This window comes from Phaenicophaeus curvirostris, chromosome 5 (genome assembly GCF_032191515.1).
Source record: "Phaenicophaeus curvirostris isolate KB17595 chromosome 5, BPBGC_Pcur_1.0, whole genome shotgun sequence".
Classification (NCBI taxonomy): Eukaryota; Metazoa; Chordata; class Aves; order Cuculiformes; family Cuculidae; genus Phaenicophaeus; species Phaenicophaeus curvirostris.
The window spans coordinates 13,062,606-13,086,870 of NC_091396.1; the positions used below are offsets into that span (position 1 = coordinate 13,062,606).

The 24,265-nt window shown below is 39.5% G+C and overlaps 1 protein-coding gene across 6 annotated transcripts in view; it reads left to right on the top strand.

Moving 5' to 3' along the window:
- Positions 1-24,265, top strand: part of DENND2B (DENN domain containing 2B) — a 181,182-nt gene that overhangs the window by 73,181 nt on the left and 83,736 nt on the right. For all 6 annotated transcript variants that reach the window (XM_069857608.1, XM_069857607.1, XM_069857605.1 and 3 more), the window contains one exon: positions 7,441-7,545. In XM_069857608.1, the coding sequence (XP_069713709.1) occupies positions 7,466-7,545 (80 nt within the window). In that variant the 5' untranslated portion in view covers positions 7,441-7,465. The remainder of the gene's footprint in view (positions 1-7,440; positions 7,546-24,265) is intronic.

Here is a 24,265-nt window from a genome sequence, read left to right on the forward strand (position 1 = left end):
GTTTCCCCTGCAGCCTGTGCTCCCAGGTAGTGACACTAAGCTGTGGGCTGTGCTTTGAATTGTATAGGGATGTTTTTAGGGACTGGTGACAGCCTGTAGGAAATACCACAGGACAGTCTATTTCTCATATTCTTTGGAATGCAAAAGATATTGATGACAAAGAATCTTTGTTCCTTAAAGGTAATGTACCCTTATTCCTTAGTAAAATTATAATGGTTTTTGTGTTACAAGAAACAATTAATTTTCATGCAAATGATGTTGATATTGCAGCTAGAGGCTATGGCTTCATAGATGAATAAGCAACAGGAGCAGGTGAGCTCCTGAGGCTTGAACTGGTGGTTTCATGCAAATACCCTGAGGATGAAAGGAAAGGACAGAGGAAGTCTAATACCAAGGAGCTGTGATATATGTTAGGCACAATTTTTAAGTAGGCTGTTTGCATAGTGGTGTCTGGTCGGCATGGAAATGTTTGTATTGCAAGGGCCAAATTATATATGCTGCTGATTATTTTGTAATAAGACTTTGTTGCAAAATGTGATGATTGAAGGCTTTCAGCAAATCAGTGTTTAAGTTTAATATAGGGCTTGTTGAAAAGATGTACCAGATTGAGACTGACACTCAAACACAGCAGGAAGGAACAAGAATTCCCTTTTCTGTATTAAGACCTGATCCAGATCCGAGGTGCTTGCTGGAGCTATATATTGTGGATGCTTTGCATCTAAACCCAGGTTTTAGTGTATGAAATCACAACAATTTCTGCTACATCTATATCAGAGAGAAAATATCTTGATGAATATTTTTATCCTTTTTATCTCTTTTTGTTCTCAAAAACCTAAAAGCAAATAGTCTGCATCTTTGCAAGGCCAAAAGTATTATATACACTCTAGGAACAAATTTATAACATTTATAGTGCTGTGCACAATAAAAAAGATTTCTGTCTTAAAGAGAAAGCATGCAAATTTAGTTATAACACATATGTGTAGCCACCTGTAAGTTATGTTTTACTGACAGTCCAGAAGAACCCAAATAAATTGCTGAAAAATCAGCCTCACCAAAACAAAAAAAACCCCACACAACTCAAATGGTGGATTTCAGATTAATCAGTTTCCTGAACCAGATAGCTTTATGAGTGTGATGGACAAGAATGTGTTGCTAATGTAGGCATGAGAAAATGGTCACTTGAGACCATGAGAAAATAAGACCATAGCATTTCAGGTGAACATCAGTTTTAAGAGCAGTGTGAGAGTGTGTTACATGCCTGGCTAAAGCCATGTGAGCTCATGCTGCCACCAAAATGTATAGTTAAGATACCTCTGAGCTTGTAATAGCTAGTTGTACTGTTAAGTACTCGTTTTAATGTGGTATCTGAAATCAAGATAGTTAACCTTGAGCTAGTCAAGATGTTTTTTAAAATACAACCCTTCAGCCTACCCAGGGAAATACTAACTTCTGATTCAATAGCAGCCATATATTTTGGTTAGTGTCTCCTTGCTTCCCTGGGGAGCAATTACTTATAAAGGAGCCTTCAGTTTACTGTAGTTTGATTTGTCAATAAATGTGAATTTGTAACATTCAGTGAGAGCTCTTTAAATACCCATTTAGCACAAATGACTCAGAATACGTCACAGTGAGGTTACTTCCCTGCTGGTACAACAACAGCTGCAATTTATCTGAATTGGAAAAAAGTCTTGATTAGGCTACTAGGTAGATAACAAGTTGCTATCAGAGACTGTACTGGATGTGGCACAAATCAATACGTCTTTCCTTTGCGAAGAAAGGAAGAAAGATTCAGTCTGAAGGCTGGATTTAGTCCAGCTTCGTCAGCTGAGATGCAATTCCAATGATGTAAGAGAGCAAAGAACAAACAAAACCTTATTGATCCTTATTAATACCGAGGCAAGCAAGAGAAAGCAAACAACCTAAGCACCAGAGAGTTCCCATAATTACATTCAGAAGTTTTTCAAATACAATGTGCCCTTCATAGTCTCAGAAGAATAGACACCCTAGTATTAGTGAAAATTCCTTCAGAAATGACAAACAAGTATGTACCGTAGTGGTGGTCTCTTTTGATTTTCGTGTTATTTTCCTTCCAGTTTGAAGCTGTGATTGCCCTAGCAGTGCTGAAAGTAGTAGGAGAGCTTAGCTCTGAATTCTTAAATTTGAACACAAGTTTTGGACTGCAATATCTTTCAGAGGAGGTCTCTTCTCTCTACCACGTATTGCTTGAGGGAAGATAAATGAAATAATAAGGAGGGTGAAGGGGACAGAATGATGAGGGCATGAAATAGGCAGGTGCAAGAATATCAGAAAAACGGGAAGGTGATTTAGGTGGTAGGATAATAGGAAAGGAGGGTGAGGGGTCAGTGAAGAGCTGTCCCTGCTCTAGGCAGTGTACCTGCTTTTCACCTGCCTGGTTGGTTCTGCAGCTGTCCAGGTCTACCAGCCTATGGTGAGAGGAGGTAACTTCCTTCCCCTCTAATATGTGCCATAGCTTAAGTTTTCTAATATTATCAGTTTCAGTTCAGTGAGGACGGTGGGTTCAACAAAATCTAACACCTCTATTGGTTGTACTTATGAAGCCTGTGCTGGAGGTGAACTTGTCTTGTAGCTGTGAAAGCCTAGCTGAGAGACTGTTGACTTGATTGGAAGCAGGCTGTCTATGGATTGTAGGTAGGGGAACTGGATGAGATTGTGGAGTCAATACCAGTTAAAATTGGTCCCTTTTGCACTGATAAAGCACTTCATAAAGATGAGAAGCTTGACAAATCCTCTTAGTTTGCTTCTGTTACCAACAAACGCTGTCACTCGTTCTCTATCAGAGGCTTGGATGTACATAGCTGTGTGAATGGCTTGATCTTGTTTTCTCATTTAGACATTATGCTGAATCATGATATGGCTCAGGCATGTACGCATTGCTGATAGCACAGGGTCTATTTCTCCACTCTAACTTGAAGGAAGTTAATTCTTGTGTCTTGCAAGAACCCTGTTGATGTGATCGTAGGCTATCTGCATGCTGTAAAGACTAAACTTGGGATAAGACGGTTGAATTAACACTTTCTGAATATCTCCATGCAAAGTCCTTGCTAAGCGGCTCATTGAGCTCTTTATATTCTAATAGTTTGCATGGTATTGGATGGCTAAACATACTGTGGCCCAGCTTAGAGAGCAGGTATACCTGATAAAAGCATGTAGTTCTTATAAAAAAATTCTTTGGAGCCTCAACAGAAACCCTCTCAAATCTTTAAAGATTTTATTGGGCTTCCCACTTCATCAGACCTGACATTGTTCTGGGAGGACATAATTTTCTGTTTTACTGGAAAGGAATAGGCAAATTGCCACTAAGTTAAGCTGCCACTATTAAACAAAAGTTTAGCTTTACAACACCTCTTGAAATGTGGGCAAGGTTTCCTTAAAGCACTCAGAAGAGCATATTAATGTTTTAAATGAACTTCTCAATGCCTAGAGATATTGTGCTGCAGCTACTTTTAAGAGAAAAATAAGTAGACCAAATCGGTTGTTATTAATAATGTATTTCCGTGAGTTTGTCTTTATTACAAGGCATTTTTTTTCAAAAACATGGGTTTGTTTTAGCAGCCTGCAGTTCATCCCTATAATGCCTTCCTGTTTTGCGACATACTCTAAGGACTTTTTATTGGAATGGTATATTTAGTGGAAAATATGCTTTAGAAAAATGAGTGCAAAAAATGGAGTGCCATTAATTTGTTTTAAGTCTAAGTGGGGAAAAGGACAATATGAATAGGGAGAGATACTGAGTGTAGTATTAAAAATTATAAAAAAACCCAAACAAACAAACAAAAATAATGCATATCTGTTGAGCTGAAGAAATTTAAAATGAAAAGTCCTCTTCTGCTCCCATTATACTAGCAGAATGGAAGATGGAATGATTCAAATGATGAAAATGTTTTCTCTAAGACACCTGTTGGTCTAATACACGATAAGGCATTTGACAACAATTAGGCTGAATGTTATTCACCTTATACAGAAGGAGAGGAGGGAATCAATTCTTGCAATGCAGGAACTGATGGATACATTGTGGGTAAAAGAGGAGGTTTTCTTGGGACTTCAGGAGACTCTCAGATAGTAGAAATAAGGCACTCTTGATTGCTGTGACTTTTCAGGTGCTTGCTCCAATCCTAGCTCTGTCATTGAACCACTTATGAATGGAAGTGGGCTGAGGACCAACTTGCACTGTAGTGGGACTGGGAGTGGTGCTTCCAAAGTGTTGAAAGGCTTTAGGAAATTAAGAATAGTTTTGAACTGAGGAGCACAGGATTTACACTTCCCCTGCTAATACCTGTTAATGGAATTAAAGTCTCATAAGGCTCACTAGCACAAGGTGTGGTGGTGTTCAGTGCCCTGTCTCCTGGTAAAAAAGGTTCAGGCCGTGCTTTCATTTATACTGTTTTGGAAGAAGAAGACAACCTTTAAGAGGGGGGAGATGATGCACAAGGAGTACTCTGCCACTGCGGCTTCCTGCAATAATAAAAATCTGTTAGGAGATATCTGCATTGCAGCAGGCGTTTTCGGTCAGGGTGATGAACCTTGTCTGGTACAAGCAACAGATCCCATGTGGCCATCACACTATTTTTTATAGTTGTCTGTTGCTTTTACTCTTTGGTTCTGCCAAATGCTTTGTGGTATTTTTAGGCAAAATGGATGTAATGCACACATTATGGCTAAATAAGGGTTTCAGAGTGATTATTTACATTTACAAATGAAACAGAATTATGCATTTTTAGGCAAAGTGTAGTTAGATGGCTAATGAGGCAATGCAGAATCTGGAAACATGAATATTTTTGGGTTTGTTTTTAACAGTGTGTCACAATACTTGAGAGATTTTGGTTTCCATTGCTTTGTGAAGAATAATTTGCAAATGCTGTGATGGAGAATGCTCTCGCACAAGCCCAAGGGATGTGATTCTTACTGTACAATGAGTTATATAAACTTACAAGGTTGTCAGACCCATTTGAAGGCTCTGAAATAACTTGCCATGTGGCAATAAAATTTAGCTTAGTTTTTTTTTTAATCTATCTCTGTTTTGATTTTGGGGTTGGGTTTTCTTTTTTTTATATTAAGCCCTTGTTTCCAGGCACCTCTTGGAAATTGTTGATTGACTGTTTTCTACCATGTTCATGTTATTTGAATTTTCTCTGCATATGCTGATGATACCAACATCACCTGCAGTAAAATATTCATGCAAAATAAGCATTAAAGAATAATTGCATAGAGAATTTGGTTGATATCCCTATGTATACCAGAGTTTCAACTGCATGGGAAGAAAAACAATTATGTCACTAAATTAACATATCCTGGGAAATTTTCTTTTAGAACTCAATGCCTCTTTTGCTGGAAAACAAACCAGTTTGGCCTATTTGACATTTAAGTTAGCTTTGAAATGTGGGGTTTAAATAATCACTTTTTTTTCATGTTGAGGACAATGATTCTTATCAAGCTTTTGGGAAGATGAAATTTGAGAAGGGTAAACCTCCCATGAAAAGCAAATATTGTGATGCATGTGTACTGGGTTTTTCCATTGGATTTTGAGTATAGGAAAGGTGGACTTTTGTGTGCTTTTATTGCTTCAGTTTTCTTTATTTTTTTTTTTAAGTGCCAGGTCAGTATCCCATCTTTTTGAGGGTCCTTTCAGCCTCTTTTGGTCTGGAACAGAAAAATAAATCTTGGAAAGTGAATGTAACACATTCATGCTGACAGTTGTTATTCACTTTATGCCATATTTTTTTTCCTCTTTATTTTTCTCACCTTAATTGCTAATAAATGATTTAAATTTAATACCGTAAAGGCGTTGAACAGGCGAGTGGAAAACATTAAAACAGCTGCTGGCTCCCTGTGGAATGCACAGTCCTAGAAAGCTTGGCCAGCATCAGTGGGTTTCGTTTCTTGTCCCAGGCATGCCTTTTTCCAATCGGAACAGGCAGTTCTTTACAGTCCCATTATCCTGATAGTGTAACACTAACAATAACAGTGAGATGCTGGAGGAATCTGGGGAGCTTCAGTGTCGAAAAAGTGTTACCAGCTGGGAAAAAAAAAAATCTCCACTTAATCTAGGAAAACTGATGCACTCCAGACAGTAGGAGAAGGACAAGTAGACCTCGAGATTGTGATCAGCAGGATTGACCCTGCCTCTGGAGCTGCAATTTGTGGGAGATTTTCTGACCTTATTTGTAGCAGAATGGTTTGGAATAAAGTGGTTTAGAGAATGTCCTCCTTACTGCGATGGGTCTGTTTGTACAAGGATTTTGTGTGCTGTCAGTACCCAGCTTGCTTTTAGCATCACATTACAATTGGCTTCTCAAGCAATCTGGGCTTACTGTGGGTTTGAGTAAACAAGAAATTTAGTAATACTCCTTATTTTTGCATTAAATATACCATTAATGGTTGTAAAAATTGGTAGTTCTAGTTGGACTCTGAGTGGCTCTACTGCAAACCACGGTAGATTGTGTAACCTGTAAACTAAGGAGCGTCTCAGAAACCACCCAGAGCTTATGCCAGCAGAAGTTAGCACTTGCATCCTTGGGATTGCATCCTGGCCCATACCCCTATCATCATAGTCTCGCTTCAGTTGTTCTTATTAAGGTAAAGTGGTGAGGGCAAAATAAATTATGGTACTGAGTTGTTTCTTTGACAGTGAGTTGTAAGATTACAGAAGTAAGGTCCATCTTTTGGGCACATAAAAGAATATAAAGGATTTTTACCATGGCTGAAATTAAATTTACAGCTTTTGTGTTGTTACCGAGTTACTAGGAGATAACTAGGAATTAGTAATGGTTACATATGTTGCCCACGGTCTTAAAATTGTCCCAAGGCAGTTTAACTTTAAGAATCTTGGGGCAAATAGAGTAAACTGTAGATATTTTCATATCACAAGCAGATTTAAAAATTATATTAAACATATCTGCTATTGAATATATTCCACTATTAGAAAATATTTCCATAATAGAATTGTACTTAAAATTGTGAAAAGTTTCTTTGTTCCTTGGAATAGCTTTTTTGTGGCCAAAATGCCAGTCATAGCTATGGTATTTGCAAGTATCACACAGTGCAGCTGCTGGGTTCTCCACGTATACTGACAGATGGAAAAACCACACCAAACCTGTGATTTTTTGTGAACTTGGTATCAAGCTCTGTGCATCAGACATGCCAGGACCTGAAGCATACACCTAATTCCCATAAGATTTCTCCCTTTATAGCACTGGGCTCTGATAAACTTGGCTGTGGATGTGAAAGAGCCGCAGTAGAGAGGTAGGGTTTAGTTTTTCAGGATCGTAACTAGACTGATTGCATTTTATAGAACGAAAACCAGCCCAGAGTCTGCCTTTACACAGCATAGTACTTCTAGCAGTCTTGAAGATTAGTTGTCATTTGGGCTTGTTGAAGCTTAATTGACTTTTCTTCTTACAGATATCCACATTTCTAGAAAGCAGAAATGACCATGACTGCCAACAAGAATGCCAGTGTCAACAGCAGAGCTGGAGGGAGTAAGGTGCCTCAGGACACTCTAGATAGGTAAGTTGTGAACTGCAGGCTTTGTAGATTCTGAGAAAGGTTTGTCTGTGTGTGGAACAAGATCTCTGTTCAAAGGTAAGCAACCTCTATTCTTACAGAGCTTTGCTGGGCTCAGGCTAATTTTTGGTAGGGATTGGAGGTACTCAGCATGAGAAAAGGTCTGCTTCTGGCATATTTTTTTGAGCTATTGCCTCTCACCAGATGGTTACGATGAAAGTGATTGCAAGGAAGGACCTGTGTGGAAGGTACTGTGTAAGCCTCAGGTGGTTTGAACTAAATTTCTTGGCCATATGACTGCATGTCAGATTTTCTCCATCGCTAATCTCCGGGTTGTATTTTGTACTTGTTTCTGTCAATTTTTCTCTGCTATATCTGCCTTGACCCTCTTATCTGGTGGGCAGGGACTGCCAGTTGTTAGAGGTCATGCAGTGAGTGTGAAAGGGCTGAATGTAAAGTACAGGGGTCATCTCTGTTGCTTTGCTTATTTGTCCTACTTTCTGAAGCATTAAGTCATTTGATCAGCTTAATCATTTACAGCTAGGAGAAAACTGTAGCCAAGAACACCTCAAGTCTGACAATCCTGAGGGAATTGGTTTATTTAGACCAGACCATAAAATAAAGTGTGCTTGCACAATTATGCGTGTTTACTTGTGGCTAAGAAACACTATCCCAATAAAGTTCTAGTCCATCAGAAGGCTGTGATGTAACTGCACACAGCAATGCAGATTCCTGTAAATTACACATACCTCTCACTCATAAATTAGTACAGCGAAACAGCAAGAATGGTAGAGTCAGTTATTGCTCCCTTGTTCTTCATTTTTCACTGATCAATGACAGTGTTTTGAGGAAAAGAAGTTTTCTTTCAGCAGCTCTACTTTGGACTATTGCTTTGGTATGCAAGTAAACAAGTCACCTGCAGCCAAAAAGTTCACGCATCTGTGTCAGAAGCAGAATCGTAGAATCATAGAAAAACTTGGGTTGGAAGGGACCTTAAAGATCATCTAGTTCCAACCCCCCTGCCATGGGCAGGGACACCTCCCACTAGATCAGGCTGCACATCAAGACAAGTAGTCTTGTTCTCAGCCACAGCCTTTACAAGGTAAGGGTGACAGATTTAGCCTGTGACCTTCACAGGACAAGCCCACCAGCTTCTCTCATTGTAGGAGTGACAAAGTGAGGCAAAACCCTTACTTACACCTACAGTCACACTAGCCTCAGTATGCTTTGACTGGAAAAGTTTTGACAACCATTGAATGAAAGAATCTTTATGAATTAACTGTTTGAACACAGGAGCAAAGCTCTGGACTTTGATGTCATCTAGGTGAGGTGACCAGAAATGTGCAGGGTCTTTCTTCAAATGCATGAAGTATCTATTGATATATCTCTGTCCTTGTGGTAGAATTTTGCCCATTTCTTCAGGGAATTCTTGCATGGGAATATTGTCTTATTCTGTTTTGAGGGGCTGTTCTACACTACCTTACACAATAACATACTAGTGTTTTCATTTTTCTTGTGTTTTAGCTCAAAACGGGATTTTAACCCCATTATTAAGCTGGAGAAGTGGGCCTGTGCGAACTTCATGAGGTTCAACAAGGCCAAGTGCATGGCCCTGCACCTGGGTTGGGGCAATCCCTGGGTTCAATGCAGGATGGGTGTTAATGTGATTGAGAGCAGCCCTGCAGAGAAGGACTTGGGGGTGCTGATTGATGAGAGGCTTGACATGAGCTGACAGTGTGCGCTCGCAGACCAGAAAGCCAACCATGGCCTGGACTGCATCAAAAGAAGTGTGGCCAGCAGGTTGAGGGAGGTGATTCTGCCCCTCTATTTCTCTCTTGTGAGACCTCATCTGGAGTATTGTGTCCAGTTATGGAACTCCCGACATAAGAAGGTTATGGAGCTGTTTGAATGGGTCCAGAGGAGGGCTACAAAGATGATCAGAGGGCTGGAGCACCTCCCATAGGAGGACAGGCTGAGAGTTGGGATTGTTCAGCCTGGGGAAGAGGAGGCTCAGAGGAGACCTTATAGAAACCTTCCAGTACCTGAAAGGGGTCTACAAGAAAGCTGGGGAGGTACTCTTTACAAAGGCTTGTAGTGATAGGACTAGGGGCAATGGGTGTAAACTGGAGAGGGGCAGATTTAGACTAGACATGAGGAATTTCTTCACCATGAGAGTGATGAGGCACTGGCACATGTTGTCCAGGGAAGCTGTGGATGCCCCATCCCTGGAATTGTTCAAGGCCAGATTGGGTGGGACCTTGGGCAGCCTGATCTAGTGGGCTGTCCCTGCCCATGGCAGGGGCATTGGAACTAGATGATCTTTAAGGTCTCTTCCAACCCAAACTATTCTATGATTCTATAAACAGCATAGAGTAGGAATGTGCAAATAACTTGCACTGACCTTACAGAGTGTCTGTACTGCAGTAATACCTTTATGCTAGGTATTGGACATAGAAATGTATAACTCTGAGGCATTAAGGAGGCTGCAGTAAAATGAGTCTGTGTCCAGAAATTAATGCCGTAGAGGAGAAAAGCAGTAGAGGTCCTATTTATTTGGTGGACGTTTTGGGATAGGAGAGTGGGTTGTTACCAATGTAGAGTTAAGTGCTCCAATCATTTTGGTCAGGCAGCATCTGTTCTGGCTGTACCTTAGTGAGGGTACCACACCTGACAAGCTGTACCAGGGTTAATCCTAGCTGACTGCAGTATAGCATGTGCATAGGAGAGTTATATTGGGAGAACTCTGCTGTTTCAAATACATTAGTAAAGACTATGATTCAGTTAAGTACATCACAGAATTAGAGTTTGATTTTGTCCACTTGAAAATTAAGCATCAGAAGCAGAGAGTCAAATATTGACAGCTGCCAGGTTGAACAGCTGCCATAGATGGAGAAGTTCAGACAGAGAAATCGAGGAGAGTTGGCATTAATCCTAGCAGGAAGCTGTAGCTCAGCTTGAAAGTGATGTTAAATACTGACTTGGTTTGGCATACCTACCATTGTATTCTGAACTTTTCCAACAACAAACAATGGAAAAGGGAAAATGTAAACTAAATTCTGACATTTTTGGGGATGTAAGCAATGGAAGAGGTTTTTTTAACAGTTTCTTTCCTGTTTTTATTTAAAGGAAAACCTCTTTTTAATGACATATCTCTGTTTTGTGTTTAAACACTCTGGATTTACTCTCAGTTTTGGTTGTCTTTCCATATTTCATGCATGTGTGGCTGCCTCTGCATTGCCTTCTGCTTCTAATAACTTAGTTCTCTCTTTCAGCTCTCTGCCATACCTCCCCACTTATCTACACGTATTATTGAATCACAGTAATTCCAGGCAGTTTTCCTGAGTTGGATGAAACAGTTTCATTACTAAGGGATAGTTTGGCCTACAAAGTAGCAGTGAATTCATAATCAGGAGCCCCAGGTAGAACCCTGACCCTAGTCCTGTCTCCCCTAGTGACCTCTTTTGTGGCATCGTTACACGTTTCCCATGGCTAAATCTTCCATTAGTCTTATTCACGATTCTTCTTCCTGGTGCTGCTCTCCTTTCACTTTTTAAGTTGTGCCATCAACTAGAGATATAGATAACCAGCATCCATTCTAGTTACTTTTATTAGACGTGTTATGTTGTGTTAAAGCTCAGAAGAAATCTCCTTGATATCCTTGTATGTTTGCTTCCCAGTTAGTTATCTTGTGTGTTTGGCATCTCTTAGTACAGAACAGTATAAATATAAAGTGTGTGGGAGGGTGACTAGAGGAATTTCTAGAGAGAAATATGTGGATATTAAAACCAGATCCCTAATGATATCTGGCATTCTCAAGTTGTTTATCATCCTTCCATCAGTGCAGACAGATCAGTGCTGGGAAGTTGGGTCTAGACTTTAGCAAACTTTGGACCTTATCTTTTGTTTTAAAATCTTTTCCATTCTAAATAGCTTAGAAAGTACCATGGGATATTGAGTTATTGGATAGTAACTGTCAAATAAACTGCCTTTCCTTATCATCACCATCCGTTTTGATTAGAATTTGTCAGGAAAAGTTTTTTTAAGTACAAGTACGGACCTGAAACTAAGGAAAATCCTTGAGTTGTACTTACATGACAAGTGAGGAGATGAATAGATTGTCATGCACCAGTTCTCCATCCATTATTTTGCCTTATGTAATCTTCTTCACCTGTCTTTGTGAACCCTTACAGGATGATGTTGTTCGAGTCAACCATGAAGATGAATCTTCATTTTAGACTGTAAATCAGTGGAATAAGTACTGGCATAATAAAAGTTTAAGTTCAGTTTTAACTGAACAGTCATTGTCTCTTTTTAATGTGGGATTTGACTGGAGATTTGGAAATCTGCAGAGATGCTTTCACTGTAATTTGTGGGAGCAGACTTTCAGTAAGTGCTGCTACTGCCGTAACACAGGTGTATTAAATCTCCTGGTGGCGAAGACATCTTTTTAGTGTCATTTTGTTTTCAGTCCCTGTTTCGGTGCAAGACTATTTGGTTGGACTCAATGACCCTAAAGGTCTTTTCCAACATAAATGATTCTATGATTCTAAGACTCGAGCTGTATTTCAGTGATATAGTGTCACTATATGGTTCAGCTTTTTGTGATTCCTTATGGATCAGACACAAAGGTCAGTAAAGTCTATATAAGTCTTTCCAATTACCTTGACTGAATCAGACCCTCACAGGTCATGGATTTAGATTTTAGTAACAGAAGTCTTCAGTGAAAAGGAGGTGCCTACAAGTAGACATCTGTAGCATCAAAATTCTTGCAGTAACTAAGATTTTCTTGGTCCTCACTGGAGTCCGAATCCATTGGCGTGAGGCACCACAGCCATTTTTCTACCAGTTGTGCTAATGGCAGTTTAGAACTGAGGGAGAGACAGAGCAGACCAAGGTCATTATTTGGGAGGATAACAGAGAGACTGGTTGTGTGGTTCACAGGTTTCTATTGTGGGCACAGGAGGGAAAAACCTTTGGATCTGAAGAAAGTGAGGCGATTTGAATAAATATCCATTCTTTCTGAAGTTATCTGAAGCTCATTCACTGCTTGTTTGCAAATGGACATTTTGTGTGTCTTAGGTGAGACAAACTTGACTGTGCTCTGAATACTAAAATATTGTAGAAAGATGACAAGGGTGGCTGAAGGAGAGGAACTTTTTCACTACAAGGCAAGAATAGATTGACCGGGTTTCTTCATCCTGGAAAGGAAAAGAAGGGAAGAATTGCTAACAGAAGTCTCTGAAATGATACATGGAACAGAGACACTAAAGGGTGGGGAGGGGGAGGAAATCTCCTTCTATTTAAGAACTAATATGAAACAAATGAAACTAAAAGATGACAGGTTGAAAATCAGTTGAAAAGAAGGTACTTCTCTGCAACATGTCGTTAAACTGTGGAACTTACTGCTGCAGGATGTTGCAATCAGACAAATTCATGGAAGAAAAATTTACCAAAGGCTTTTTTACTCCAGAAGCAAAATCTGTGAGTCAACAAGTCTTTAGGCCTTTGACTCTTAAGCTGCCTAAATAGCACTGCATGTTTATCTTGGTCTTACTGTCATCTCTGGGCACCTGCTACTCATCATGGTCAATGACAGAGACGGGACTAAGAATGCTCTTTGGTCTAAGCCAGTGGGGACATTCTGATCTTGTTTGGAACAAAAGTCAATTATAGGAAGCAAACATTAGAGAGTTTGCAAAAGGATTGTTGTACTTGGAAAATGAAACTTCCTGGCTTTTGGTGAACTTAAAGGACACAACTTTAATCCTTCCTTGTGAGGCACTGATGCAAATGCCAAGGAACAGGAGGTTAGGAAAGCACCTTATGTGCAGCTGAAAGCAGCTTCTTTAGTAATTCTGTCAGGAAGCAGCTCTGAAATCTTATTAGCTCTTCAACAGGAGATGAAGGGGCACATGTCTACAACTAGTTCATAACCGTTTTGCATCAAATGACTACTTGGTTTGATTGCACCATACTTAAAGAGGATCAGTGTAACTCTGAGGAAACCTTAAGAGAGCAGAAGTCAAAGAAAAGGCATAGTGCTGTTTCTAGGTCTTTCCCCACAATGTGGCTTGCTTTTCCTTAGAAAATGATTTAATATTTATCTGGAGTCTGTGTGTTTTATGCAGAAACTTTATTTGCATTAATGAATTAATTTATAAAGTATTTGTCTTAATCATGTGTTTGTATGAAGGTAAATCTAGGAATGGCCTTAAAGATACCCTGACACTGTACTGTATTAAAATGGATGTATAGTTATGTTTATGAAGTCATGCTCTACTTAACAAAATACAGGTTTAAAACTTGTAGTCTATTTAGTCTAATGGAGAAAATGAGAAAAAAAATTCTGAACAAAATAATTATGTGTTTAAACATAATTGTATATTAAAATTGCAGCTTAGTTTGAGATGCTAGATGTGACAAGCACCAGTCCAGAGCTGAAACATATTTACAGAAAGTGTGGCTATGTAACTTCTGTAAATAATTCCTAATGTCTTCACCTCTGGCTAATAGGCGATCTCTTAACTTGGGATCTCAAAGCATTTTTTATGTGCTTAACTTGAGCCTTCTCACCTGCAGAATACTACCAGCGTATAGGAAGTGGTTTTTAGAGGAGCCCATCAATTTACAATTTTAATCTGAGAGTGTTGCATTAAGTGTAAGTAATTTTAGAATTTGGAGATACAAACTTCATCCAATGTATTTGTGAGTGACAGAGTTTCCCTTTACCTTCAACATCATCTGTGGCACAGGCTGTGCCTGACGTATGTGTTTCATCTTGTGAGCAAGATGCAAAGCTGGAAGTAGTAGAACTGTTCTCCTGCCCCGTGGTGTTGCCCTGGTACAGGTAGTGTTGGCATGAGAAACGTTATAAATATTAAAAGTCACATTTTTACTACAGGATAAATTTTTAAAATAATTTAACTAATTAAAGACATTTAAAAATATGAACAGTACTCTTCTCCTGTAAGCACAGAATATATGCCTGCAAGCTGAATTACATTAGGCATTAGTTTAATGTCCTTTCTTGAATAATAAGTTTTGGCTAAATTTCTATTATTCTGGAAAAAACCTAACACATTAATCTCTGGTTGTGTAAATGCAATACGTATTACAGACAAAAATAGGAAGATATTTTGATTAAGTAATATATGCACTTTATAAGATATCTCTGTATAATGTCATTACAGATATTCCCAGTTTCTTGAAAAGCAAATAAAGGTGATCGTCCTTTAATTTCTTACAGAACAGTACAAAGTGTAAAACATTTAAAATGTGTGCATAGAAGTTTCACAAATCAGGACTTCAGAGTGAGCTTTTGAAACCTTAAGCACATTTATATGCCATTTACAGTTAACAAAAATTAAGTTTGCTGCAAGCGTTTTACTACTGTGGTGACTTTAATAGTACATATTGAGGAACTGCCATAATGAGGTAGAACAAACATCTTTTTAATTTAGTGTCTCTGGGCTTGATTTGGGAAAATAGCCTAAGCAGAAACTGATTGTGGTTCCAGTTGTGCAAAAGGACTATGTGCTTGAGTAAAACTTTTCTCAGAGGATATGTGTCTGAGGAAAACCACATCACTGGAATCATCTTGTCTTTCCAGGCAATCTGCACAGGAAAGGAGTCACCTTGACTGAGGGTGCTGATGTCAATGGGTTGTACAGCAAGGCATCAGAAATTTGTGCTAGCAAAGGTTTACATCTGCAAATTGCTGTTAAGTTCCTAGTCTAATAATGGTCATAAAACTTGTCCGTGCTAAATACTTATAGTTGGATCTTTGAATCAAATATATTCTTGCTTGATTAAAAGTGAAATCTGATTTCTGAGTTGCATCTCTCTCCTTGCTTGGGAGGAACTGAGCTGGGTACCCACAAACCTCTAAATACAGGCTTTATTTTTTATCTCCCAGCAGCATGTGAGGCCATTCCTGCTGTCACCAGCATTTTGTTAGCCCCATTAGTCTAACATGTTCTGAGGCATGTTTGCACCGGCTTTGTAGCTCAGACCTTCTTCAGAATTTAAGGTAACAAGACAGAAGTTTAATCCGCAGGAGCTAGTTTACCTCCAGCGAAAACAATGGAGATACACCACATAAACCAAATGGCTAATATAACTCTAGAGGAGTGTTTCAGCTGAATAGTTTAGAATTCTTTAAATATCAAATAAAATAACAACTTACATTTCCTGACTACGTGAGCACATGGGGTAGTGTTATGTCCAGCTTTATCATGGGTCCAGTATTAGTCGCTGCTGTTGTTTGTAGCTGAAATCACCATTGGAAGTTCAGAGGGAAGGCCCCTCAGATTGATGCATTCACTTGCTAAACCAGAGGTCAGATCTGGACCTGCTTCCTTGGGGCCTCAATTACTGCACAGGCATCATCGGTCATGTAGGGGGGAAGCCTGATGCTCCCCTTTTGGAACAACAGCTCTTTGCCACGTGCTCCATGCTAGCTTGTTGCTTTAGGATGTTACAGGCGACTGCAGGAGGAACAAGGCTGTGGAGAACTGATTCATGCTGTTAGCAGAGCTAGCAGAGTCCTGGAGTGGTATTCTTGTATTCAGCTTCCAGTATCCATCCCGACTCTTTTGTTTGGAAACCTGGTAAATAATCACTGCGTTTGTGTAAGCAAACAAAACCTCTCTTGTTTGTTTTAGCAGCAGGAGTCTTGATGTTTGAGCATGACAGAACACAGCAAAACTGGGCTGCGTAGGAGTAGTATTGCTTGGGTTGGTTACTAGGAGTGTTGTTTTGGGTTGGTTACCTGTCCCCATCATGCACGTGTCCATGCTCAGCTACTTCATGTGCACATCAAGGCCTTGTGCTTTATTACGGTGTTTCTCTGATGAAGGCAGAAACAGTGAGAACTTTAAGAAAAATCATAGTTAAAGGATGATTTAACGTCTGTGTTTCAGCCTTAAAAAACTGAGATGTACCATCACTTCTAAAGTCAGTTCCAGTCAAGCCAAATTAATTCAGTTTTACAGCAAGTAATATATATATATTTATTTAAAAGTAAAATTAATTCTTGGTCCATGTTAATAAGCCCAATTAAAATACTCCATTTCCTTTGAAAAAAGGATTATGTGGTTGTGGCCTGGGCAGAGGACTAGAAATATTTTGCAGTAGGAATTGAGACCTTGAGAATTCTCAAACAAAAGCATGTGCAGATACATCTGATGTTGGACTTGAACTGTGTACTGTTGCTGTAGTGTGGGTGGCAGAGGCAGTTGTTTGCTCTGTTGGCTTTTCCTTGGAGTGCTCTGTTCTCTTCTCTTACCACAGTGCATTTTTTGATTTCAAAGGTGATCTTGTCTAAGGAGAAAAACCTGTCTGGATAGGGAGAGCTATTTTCTTCAGAGAGGCAATGCCTGCGCAGTACTTTTCTCTCATTTACAGAAATCAGTTCATGGAGGCAACTCTAATGCCTTTTGCTTGTTGTTACCTGATATGTAACAGTATGATTTTAATTTAATTTGCATAATTTCATTCTTTCCGCTATTGTAACTCCCCACCCCTAATCAAACAATAAAACCCCCAAACCAAACCAGTGCTCTTCAGCTCTGTGTTAAACTGTAGACATCGTCCAAATTTGTTGTCAGGTCATTCATCCAGATGCGGTCCAGTCTGCCTGCACTAACAAATGAATTATCTTGTGACTAATGCAAAAGAGCTGGTCTCATGTCCGGGGCTGGATGCCTCAGGGGTGGATGAGGGAGGCTGATGCAGAGCAGCTACCTTGCTATAACCATGAGGGAGATAACTCTGTGTCTACTGCGGTGGAGCCCTGATCCTACTGTAAGAAAAATATTAATAGCATTGTAAGATAAACAAAATGAATTCTTTTGTATTACATATTTAATGTAAATATAAATTTAAAGCTTATGATAGTCGTTACCTGTCCTGAGTTTCCTAAATGGAGAGCTTTGTGAAGAAAACAGTGACTTGGAAGTCAAAGGATGCATCTTCAACTGCCTGCGTAGTTCTAAAACAGTGAGATTTTGTGCTTATTTAAAACTGTAATGTGTACAATTTTTCCAGTAACTATGATGTGATTGCCATTTTCTTAGCATGATTATGATAAAGTATTCTCTCATCTCTTATTCTTTCTTTGTTAAGTATGTGGACAGTGTTGCTGTGAGTGATAGAAAAGTCGCTTCTTTCTCTTTTGAGAATGACTGCATTGCAGTTACAGGTGAAAAGCTGTCTATGCCTGGGTTCTACATTTGATTGCATGGTTTAAAGGAGTCTTCATAAAACACTGGTTATAGATAGTTATAGATAGCTATTCTGTTCTTCACACTTGGATAAAATTTTGTGTGTGGACGATGTTCCCACTCATGCTTAACAGAAAGTTTAGTGGTATGTTTGGATGCCAATTCAATTTGTGTTATAATGATATGCTGTGGGAAAAAATGCTGACATGTTTGCTTCTGCATTAATTGTGTGCTGGAACACTTACCGAAACCAGAAGTGATGTGTCTCAGTGAAACCTTTCTCTGGAGCGGACATGCAGGTGTAGGTGCAGAAAACAGTGACAGAGACGACACTGGGTCTAGAAGTGGTTGATGGTTCTGCACAACTTTAAGAAGATTTAAGCATGGTTCAGTAGGCTAGAGTTGCCGCTTCATGCATGATTTGGTGTACAGGTTTTGGTTTTTAAAGGGACTCTGACAGGGAAGGTATGAGACCAGCTTGGGAGGGAGAGCAAGCCATGCATGCCTAAAACAAGGAGGCAAGTCTTCATTTTGTATGTTTTAAAGTAAAAGCATCTTTTGAGCCATCAGTGATGGGGTAGCTTGGGATGAAACAGCTCTCAGTTTTTCCGGTCAGAGTAGCACTCAGGGGACTTAGAGCATCAAGAGGCCAGTCAGTGGTGTGAGTTCAGCTAACGTGCTCTCAACATGTCCCTGCTTCTCCCTGTTCCCTGCTCCCAGCAGCAGATGAGGCAGGACCAGTACTGCTCGACTCCGCTGCAGGGGAGCTCCTGCAGCTGAGCTTGGCTTAAGGCAAAGAAGTGCTCTGCTCTGAACTGTTGAGATGTATTTTCCTGCCAAAAATATTTGCCTACTGCTCAGAAATAGTAATGAGAATCTTTTAAGCTCATTATGAATTTGTGAAACAAACCTTGTACGAAATGGCTGTTGTCTTGAAAGAAGAATTGTGTTTTAATATTTTGATAGTGAGCTTGAGAACAGGAAGAATCGTGGTTCAATAAAATTCTGCTAAGAGTAAGCAATATGCTAAGTTATTGGAGCTTATGATGAGACACTGCTTTTTTTTACGTATTTTTTTTTAAACCATTGAGGTTTAGAAAACAATACAAATAACCTTCAGCCAAACAACTGTGGAAACAGAATAACTGATGTGAAATCTATTAGCAAGTATCGTACTCCTTTAAAAGCAGAAATAGCTTGAACTGTGCAGCTGACAAATTTCAGCAGGTCAGTTCCCAGCGATGCAAAGTTATATTTGGTTCAGAGAAGAATAAAAGCTGTTATTTCTCCTGTGAGGTTGGAGGTGCCTTTGGGACACAGAGCTCTGGCAGCTCATCTCTGAACCAGGCCATGGAAGGTGAGAGGGTGCCTACTGTCATCAGAAACATCATGAGAAACATCAGCAGTGGGAACAAGTCAAAGCACCGATTCAAATGACCCTGAAACTGGGAAGAGCTTGAATGCAGGCTTTGACTTTACTGCTGCCCTTTAGCTGGATAAGCAGCATTGGTGAGGTGCTGATTTTCAATGGTCTGAGGCAAAATGTTTCCTCCCTCGCTCTACTCAGCAGTAACTCTGGGGAGGTGGATTAGAGGGCATATATTTGAAATCTCTTCAGCAGGGCTGCAGAAATATTCTTGTGAGCAAGAAGGATTTATAAGAAGACGTAACAGCTTCTAATTAGATGAAGAAATGGAATAGAAAAAATGGGTCTGGTTTTGGATACATCTTTTGGGCTTCCTCAGACAGTTATGGGGTAGATTTTACTGTTCCATTCTGTTGCTGCCTATTTTGTTTCATTTCAGTGTTAGGTGTTTATTCAAGAAGCAGCATTACTTAATTTATGTGCTTTTGTCAGTTAAGCAAAAGAATTTTTCTTAGATGGAGGTTGTGTTAATATGTTGCTCCCATTTGCATAGGTTTTAAAGAAAAAAAAACCTACCAAGTTTTGGTTGCATTTTTTTCATGTAGTTTCACATCAAGTTTGCTTTATTATTACTTGGAGGCTGTAGCAATGTTCCCTGGCATATTACTTCCTATTGTAATTTAATTCTCATGGTGCTTAGAATATTTTATGCTTTTATATGCAATGTATCATACATAATCATTAAAATTGCCTTTTATCTTTTATTAACATTTATATTTGCTACAAACACTGGAAAGTAACTAAAAGATGAGAAGTAACAAGTCTTTTAAAAGGCAGAGTTGTAGTTGATAGGTTAGGTTTTTAATGCAACTGTGTTCTGTTCCAGTATGACGACTACTTAGACTAACACTGCAATCTTTATTTGTTTAATCACTAACTTTCATTAGTGTTCTCAGTAGTACTAGGAACTGAACTAAAACTGTTCTGTATTTTTGCAGGAAGTTATTACAACAACATGGTTTTGGAAATGTTTCTGATGTCTTTCTAGTGCTTTTACTGCACTGAAATGTAATGAGTAAAAGCAATGAGCAAGATACTTGCTGAAACAATTACAGGAGTCTCCAACAATGCTATCAGAAAATCAAAGCAAGAGTTTATTTGAGTTTCTGTTTTGAGTGACAGTAAAAAGTGAGACTGCAGTCTGCAGGGCATATAGCATAGAAATGATGTGCAAAACATTTTTACATTGTAATGCAAATATATCAGTTTTTCTTGGGAAGGTTGGTTTTAGGAATGATAATAGGTTGCCTTCTGGGCTAGGAAGATGCTGGCAATCTCTCTGTAAAGACCAAGTCATGAGCATTACTAATGATGTTTCATGTTCCATGAATATCTGTCCATTAGGAGCTGGTCTAAGACCTCCAGCAATTTACACCTGAGCCATTGAAAAGCCATCTGTACGGGAATACAATTTCCATTCCGTGTTCTTATCGGTCAGTATTTGAATCAGTGATTTAGAGAACACAGACTCTTTAATTTCTTACCAGTTTCCTACACTGTTTAGTTATCCTAAAAAGGTATTTTCCACTTCAGCAGAGTAGAAAATTAAAAGAAGACATAGCAGAATTTGTGAAGACTAAGATTGAAGGGATGATCTGGACATAATGAAATAAATATAAGTGAAAGATTTATAGTGTATTTTTTCCCTGATTGGAAAAAAAAAAAGTTTGTCCAGAAAGCCACAGCAAGAAGTGCATTGACATAGCATTCTCACAGTCTTTTCCCAGACTTTATTCTGTAGATAGTATAACTATTCACCAGATATTACTGTGTACAGAAACTGGGAATCAGCTAATTGCTTGATTCAGTCTCTGCATTGAGTATCACCATAATATTCACCCTTGAACGTTAAGAGCAAATGGCCTTTAAAAGCAAATGAAAATGTAACATTTTCTAGAAAGCAGGAAAATAGGAGCTAATGGAAATACCTAGGTGCCATCCATATTATTACAAAACATACATATTAAAATCCCCATAGTGCCTAGGAAACTGCACAAGAAATGTGTCAATGTGAGCGCTGCGTAGAAGAGCAACAGGTCCTGATTATTCTCATGTCGTTATCAGTACAGAGCCAAGGACTTGCAAAACTGTACATAAACTGTGTGTTAAAGCGTAACTACTTGAACTGTGAAAACACAACTCATTGCAGTAGCAGTACCATAGGAGTGCTTTGTGTTTTAAATTCTGCTAGCGAAACCAGAGATGGTCTTTTTTCAGTTAATGCTGGTAGGCAGGTCGGCTGCTGGTTCAGGGAACGTCTGTGGATTGGGATGGGATAGTGTTGGCGACGCTCAGGTATGGGTAGTGTTGGTTAACCCTCCTCTTATCACAGTACGGGCAACTCCAGCTGACTCACTGTTTTTCCTGTGAAGCGAAAGGCTTGCCCGGGGAAGCAGCTGAGGCCATAAGAGACTTGTCAGTGCAGGTGATTGAACAAATTCCCAGTGACCAGACTGCTTTCACATGAAACCTCTACCCCCTGTTTTGCTGCTGATTTGCAAAGCCACTTTATGTCAACATAGGCAAATAGGGGAGATGGCAGGTAGCCCGTGTCTGTTTGAAACTGTTGGCAGAGACCTGAAAGCACTTTAGCATGGATTGTTAACCTCTGCCTTTCCTGTCTGATGGTACTATCACCCATGTGGGCTTCAAGATGAATCTGACAAGCTTGTTCATTTTGTCTGTGTGTCTGTGGTTTAGTACCTGAGACAAGTTCTTTGGTCTGGCAACGGGCAGCTGGATTGCCTCTGTTCAGAGGTTCAGGAATGACTTGTAAACTGTTGCTCCCTGCAACTTTAAAATAAAAACCTAAACAAAACAAGACTTTTGCCAAGCCTTGGACAACTGGCAGGAAACTTCTGGCTTGCCAGATTTCTCACACACCTGTGCCTTCAAAGTCAGCATGCCAGATTGCAGAGAAAGGCTTTGCTTTGTTAAACATTAATGCCAGTTTCCTCCCTTTAAACATACAAAGGGACAGAGGTTTGACAAATGCTCTAGGACGGTGTGTCATTTGTTGCTTGGCAAGTGAAGCAGGCAGCATTCGGGAAGTACAGAGGCTACAACAGGGTATGAAGAATTGAGAGCAGACTTCCTCCATCTCCATTCTTGCATCTTTCCAGGAGGGGAAAAGCTTCTGAGTAAGTCTGGGATCAGTAGGCTGAAGCAATCGTGGTGATGGATAGTTGTGTGCTTCTCCATGCCACAGCACTGAACTCTTTACTGTCCTTTACTATAAACACTTGCATTAGATGGGGTTTCTACTAGTGGGCAGGGACTTGGCACCCAACCTTCTACATATTAAAGTTAGCAATAGGACTAGCTTTAATTTCCAAAGTCTGCAGCTCTGCTGTTTGACAAGGAACTCTGTGGGACTGAAACCCAGTTTTACAGCCCCTCTCTTCCCCTCCTCTCCCTGTCTCCGTTGCTCTCAGATGAAACTTAATTTCTCAGCCTTGCTAAATGCATGTTTCTTGTTTAGCCTTATAAGATTCATTTTGTTCCTCTTTAATTCTTAAAGCTGATTTTTGAGTTACATAGCAATATTCATGCCCATGTGTTCTGCCACTGCTCGCTCCACTCCCCACCTGTCCCATACGCCACTGGGTGACAGTGTGAATGAAGAATGATACCCTTTTGTCTGGCATACTTGACATGCATACCGTGGATTCACTAAGCTGAATTTGATTTTGTTGTTCAGAAAATGTTGGTCCATTAGGGAGAGGCCATACTTATTTTATACCTGGGCTGAATAAGGCTTATTATGACTGTGCTTTTCTAAATGCTGACCAACTACTGATAGAGAAACCTGGTGTTAAATGCAGTGCAGCTGGCACACTTTTGCGTGTTGTGTTGGTTTCGATGTCTGGTTTCAGGGTTGTTTTTAAATATGTTTCCAAACAAACTTGCTTTCAGGCGTATGAGAGAGCTTAAAGTTTTTTTCCACAGAATAAATAGCAGAAGTCGTATGGGTTTGTACTTTTCAAGAAAAAAATTGCAGGTCACATTCGGCAGGGCTCCGAGGCACTTAGGGTCAGAATCTGGGTTTCAATTTGTTGCTTTAAATATTCATTAGTTGAGAGCCCATGGGTTACTGCAAGGAATTTGATGTTAGCTATTGTAGTCTTTAGAGAGCAAATATTTTCACACCTTATTAATGTTGCTAATTGCTCTTTCTTGATCTCTTTTCAATAAATGTTGGTGTTGCTTCATGGCTCCATAACATTTACCTTTTCTTGATGCTTTGTTTGATAAAATCTATGTGTCTTCCTGCAGGGACATGTGATTTAGTTTTGGCTCTGTCCTGAAAGGAAAGGATGGGTGATAGAAGAAATGTCTACTTGCTTTTAGTTGCTCTGAATTAAAGTTTAGTTGCCCTAAATTAAGTAAAACTTGCAGTTCTTTATTACTGTGCAGCATGCAAAACATTTTCATCCTCAGGGTTAGAATACATGCAAATTCTCTCAGAAAATATGAGGAGTAAAAATATATTGGCCAGATCCTTATAAAACCTAATAGGCCAACTGAAGAGCGTAAAACTAAATCCATGATTTTATAAGAAGCCAAGGTCTTGTGAGAATGAAATGTTTATAAAGGATATATAAATCCCCCAGATTTTATCCAGGTTCCAAATTTATGCTTGAGATCCCACAGCTCTTGTAGATGTGGTGAAGAAATGTGGTCTGGGAGGCTCATTTCAGCATGATGAGTAATGTACACGTTTATGTTACCTTTGGTCACCGGGAAGAATGCTTTCTCTGAGCTAACTCTGCTCCTGTTGATGGCTATAGTCAATAAAAAGCAGAGAGAAGCTGCTGTCTGAGTATTTTGAAAAATTTCCTTTAGATCATGTATTTGAATATGAGTGTGTGCAGTGCCCAAGCAGTGGCTGATCAGTCTTTTGTTAATACCCAGTGACACTGAATTAGCGCCAGATGTAGCCTTTGCCCAAGTTAAATTTGGCCTTGTCTGGACCCTTAGGTAAATAATTACAATATCAACAAGCACTGCAAGGCATAGCTTGCCTTTTTAAAATTTTTTTTTCCTCTTTTTCAGCTTATGTGTGTCTACCAAC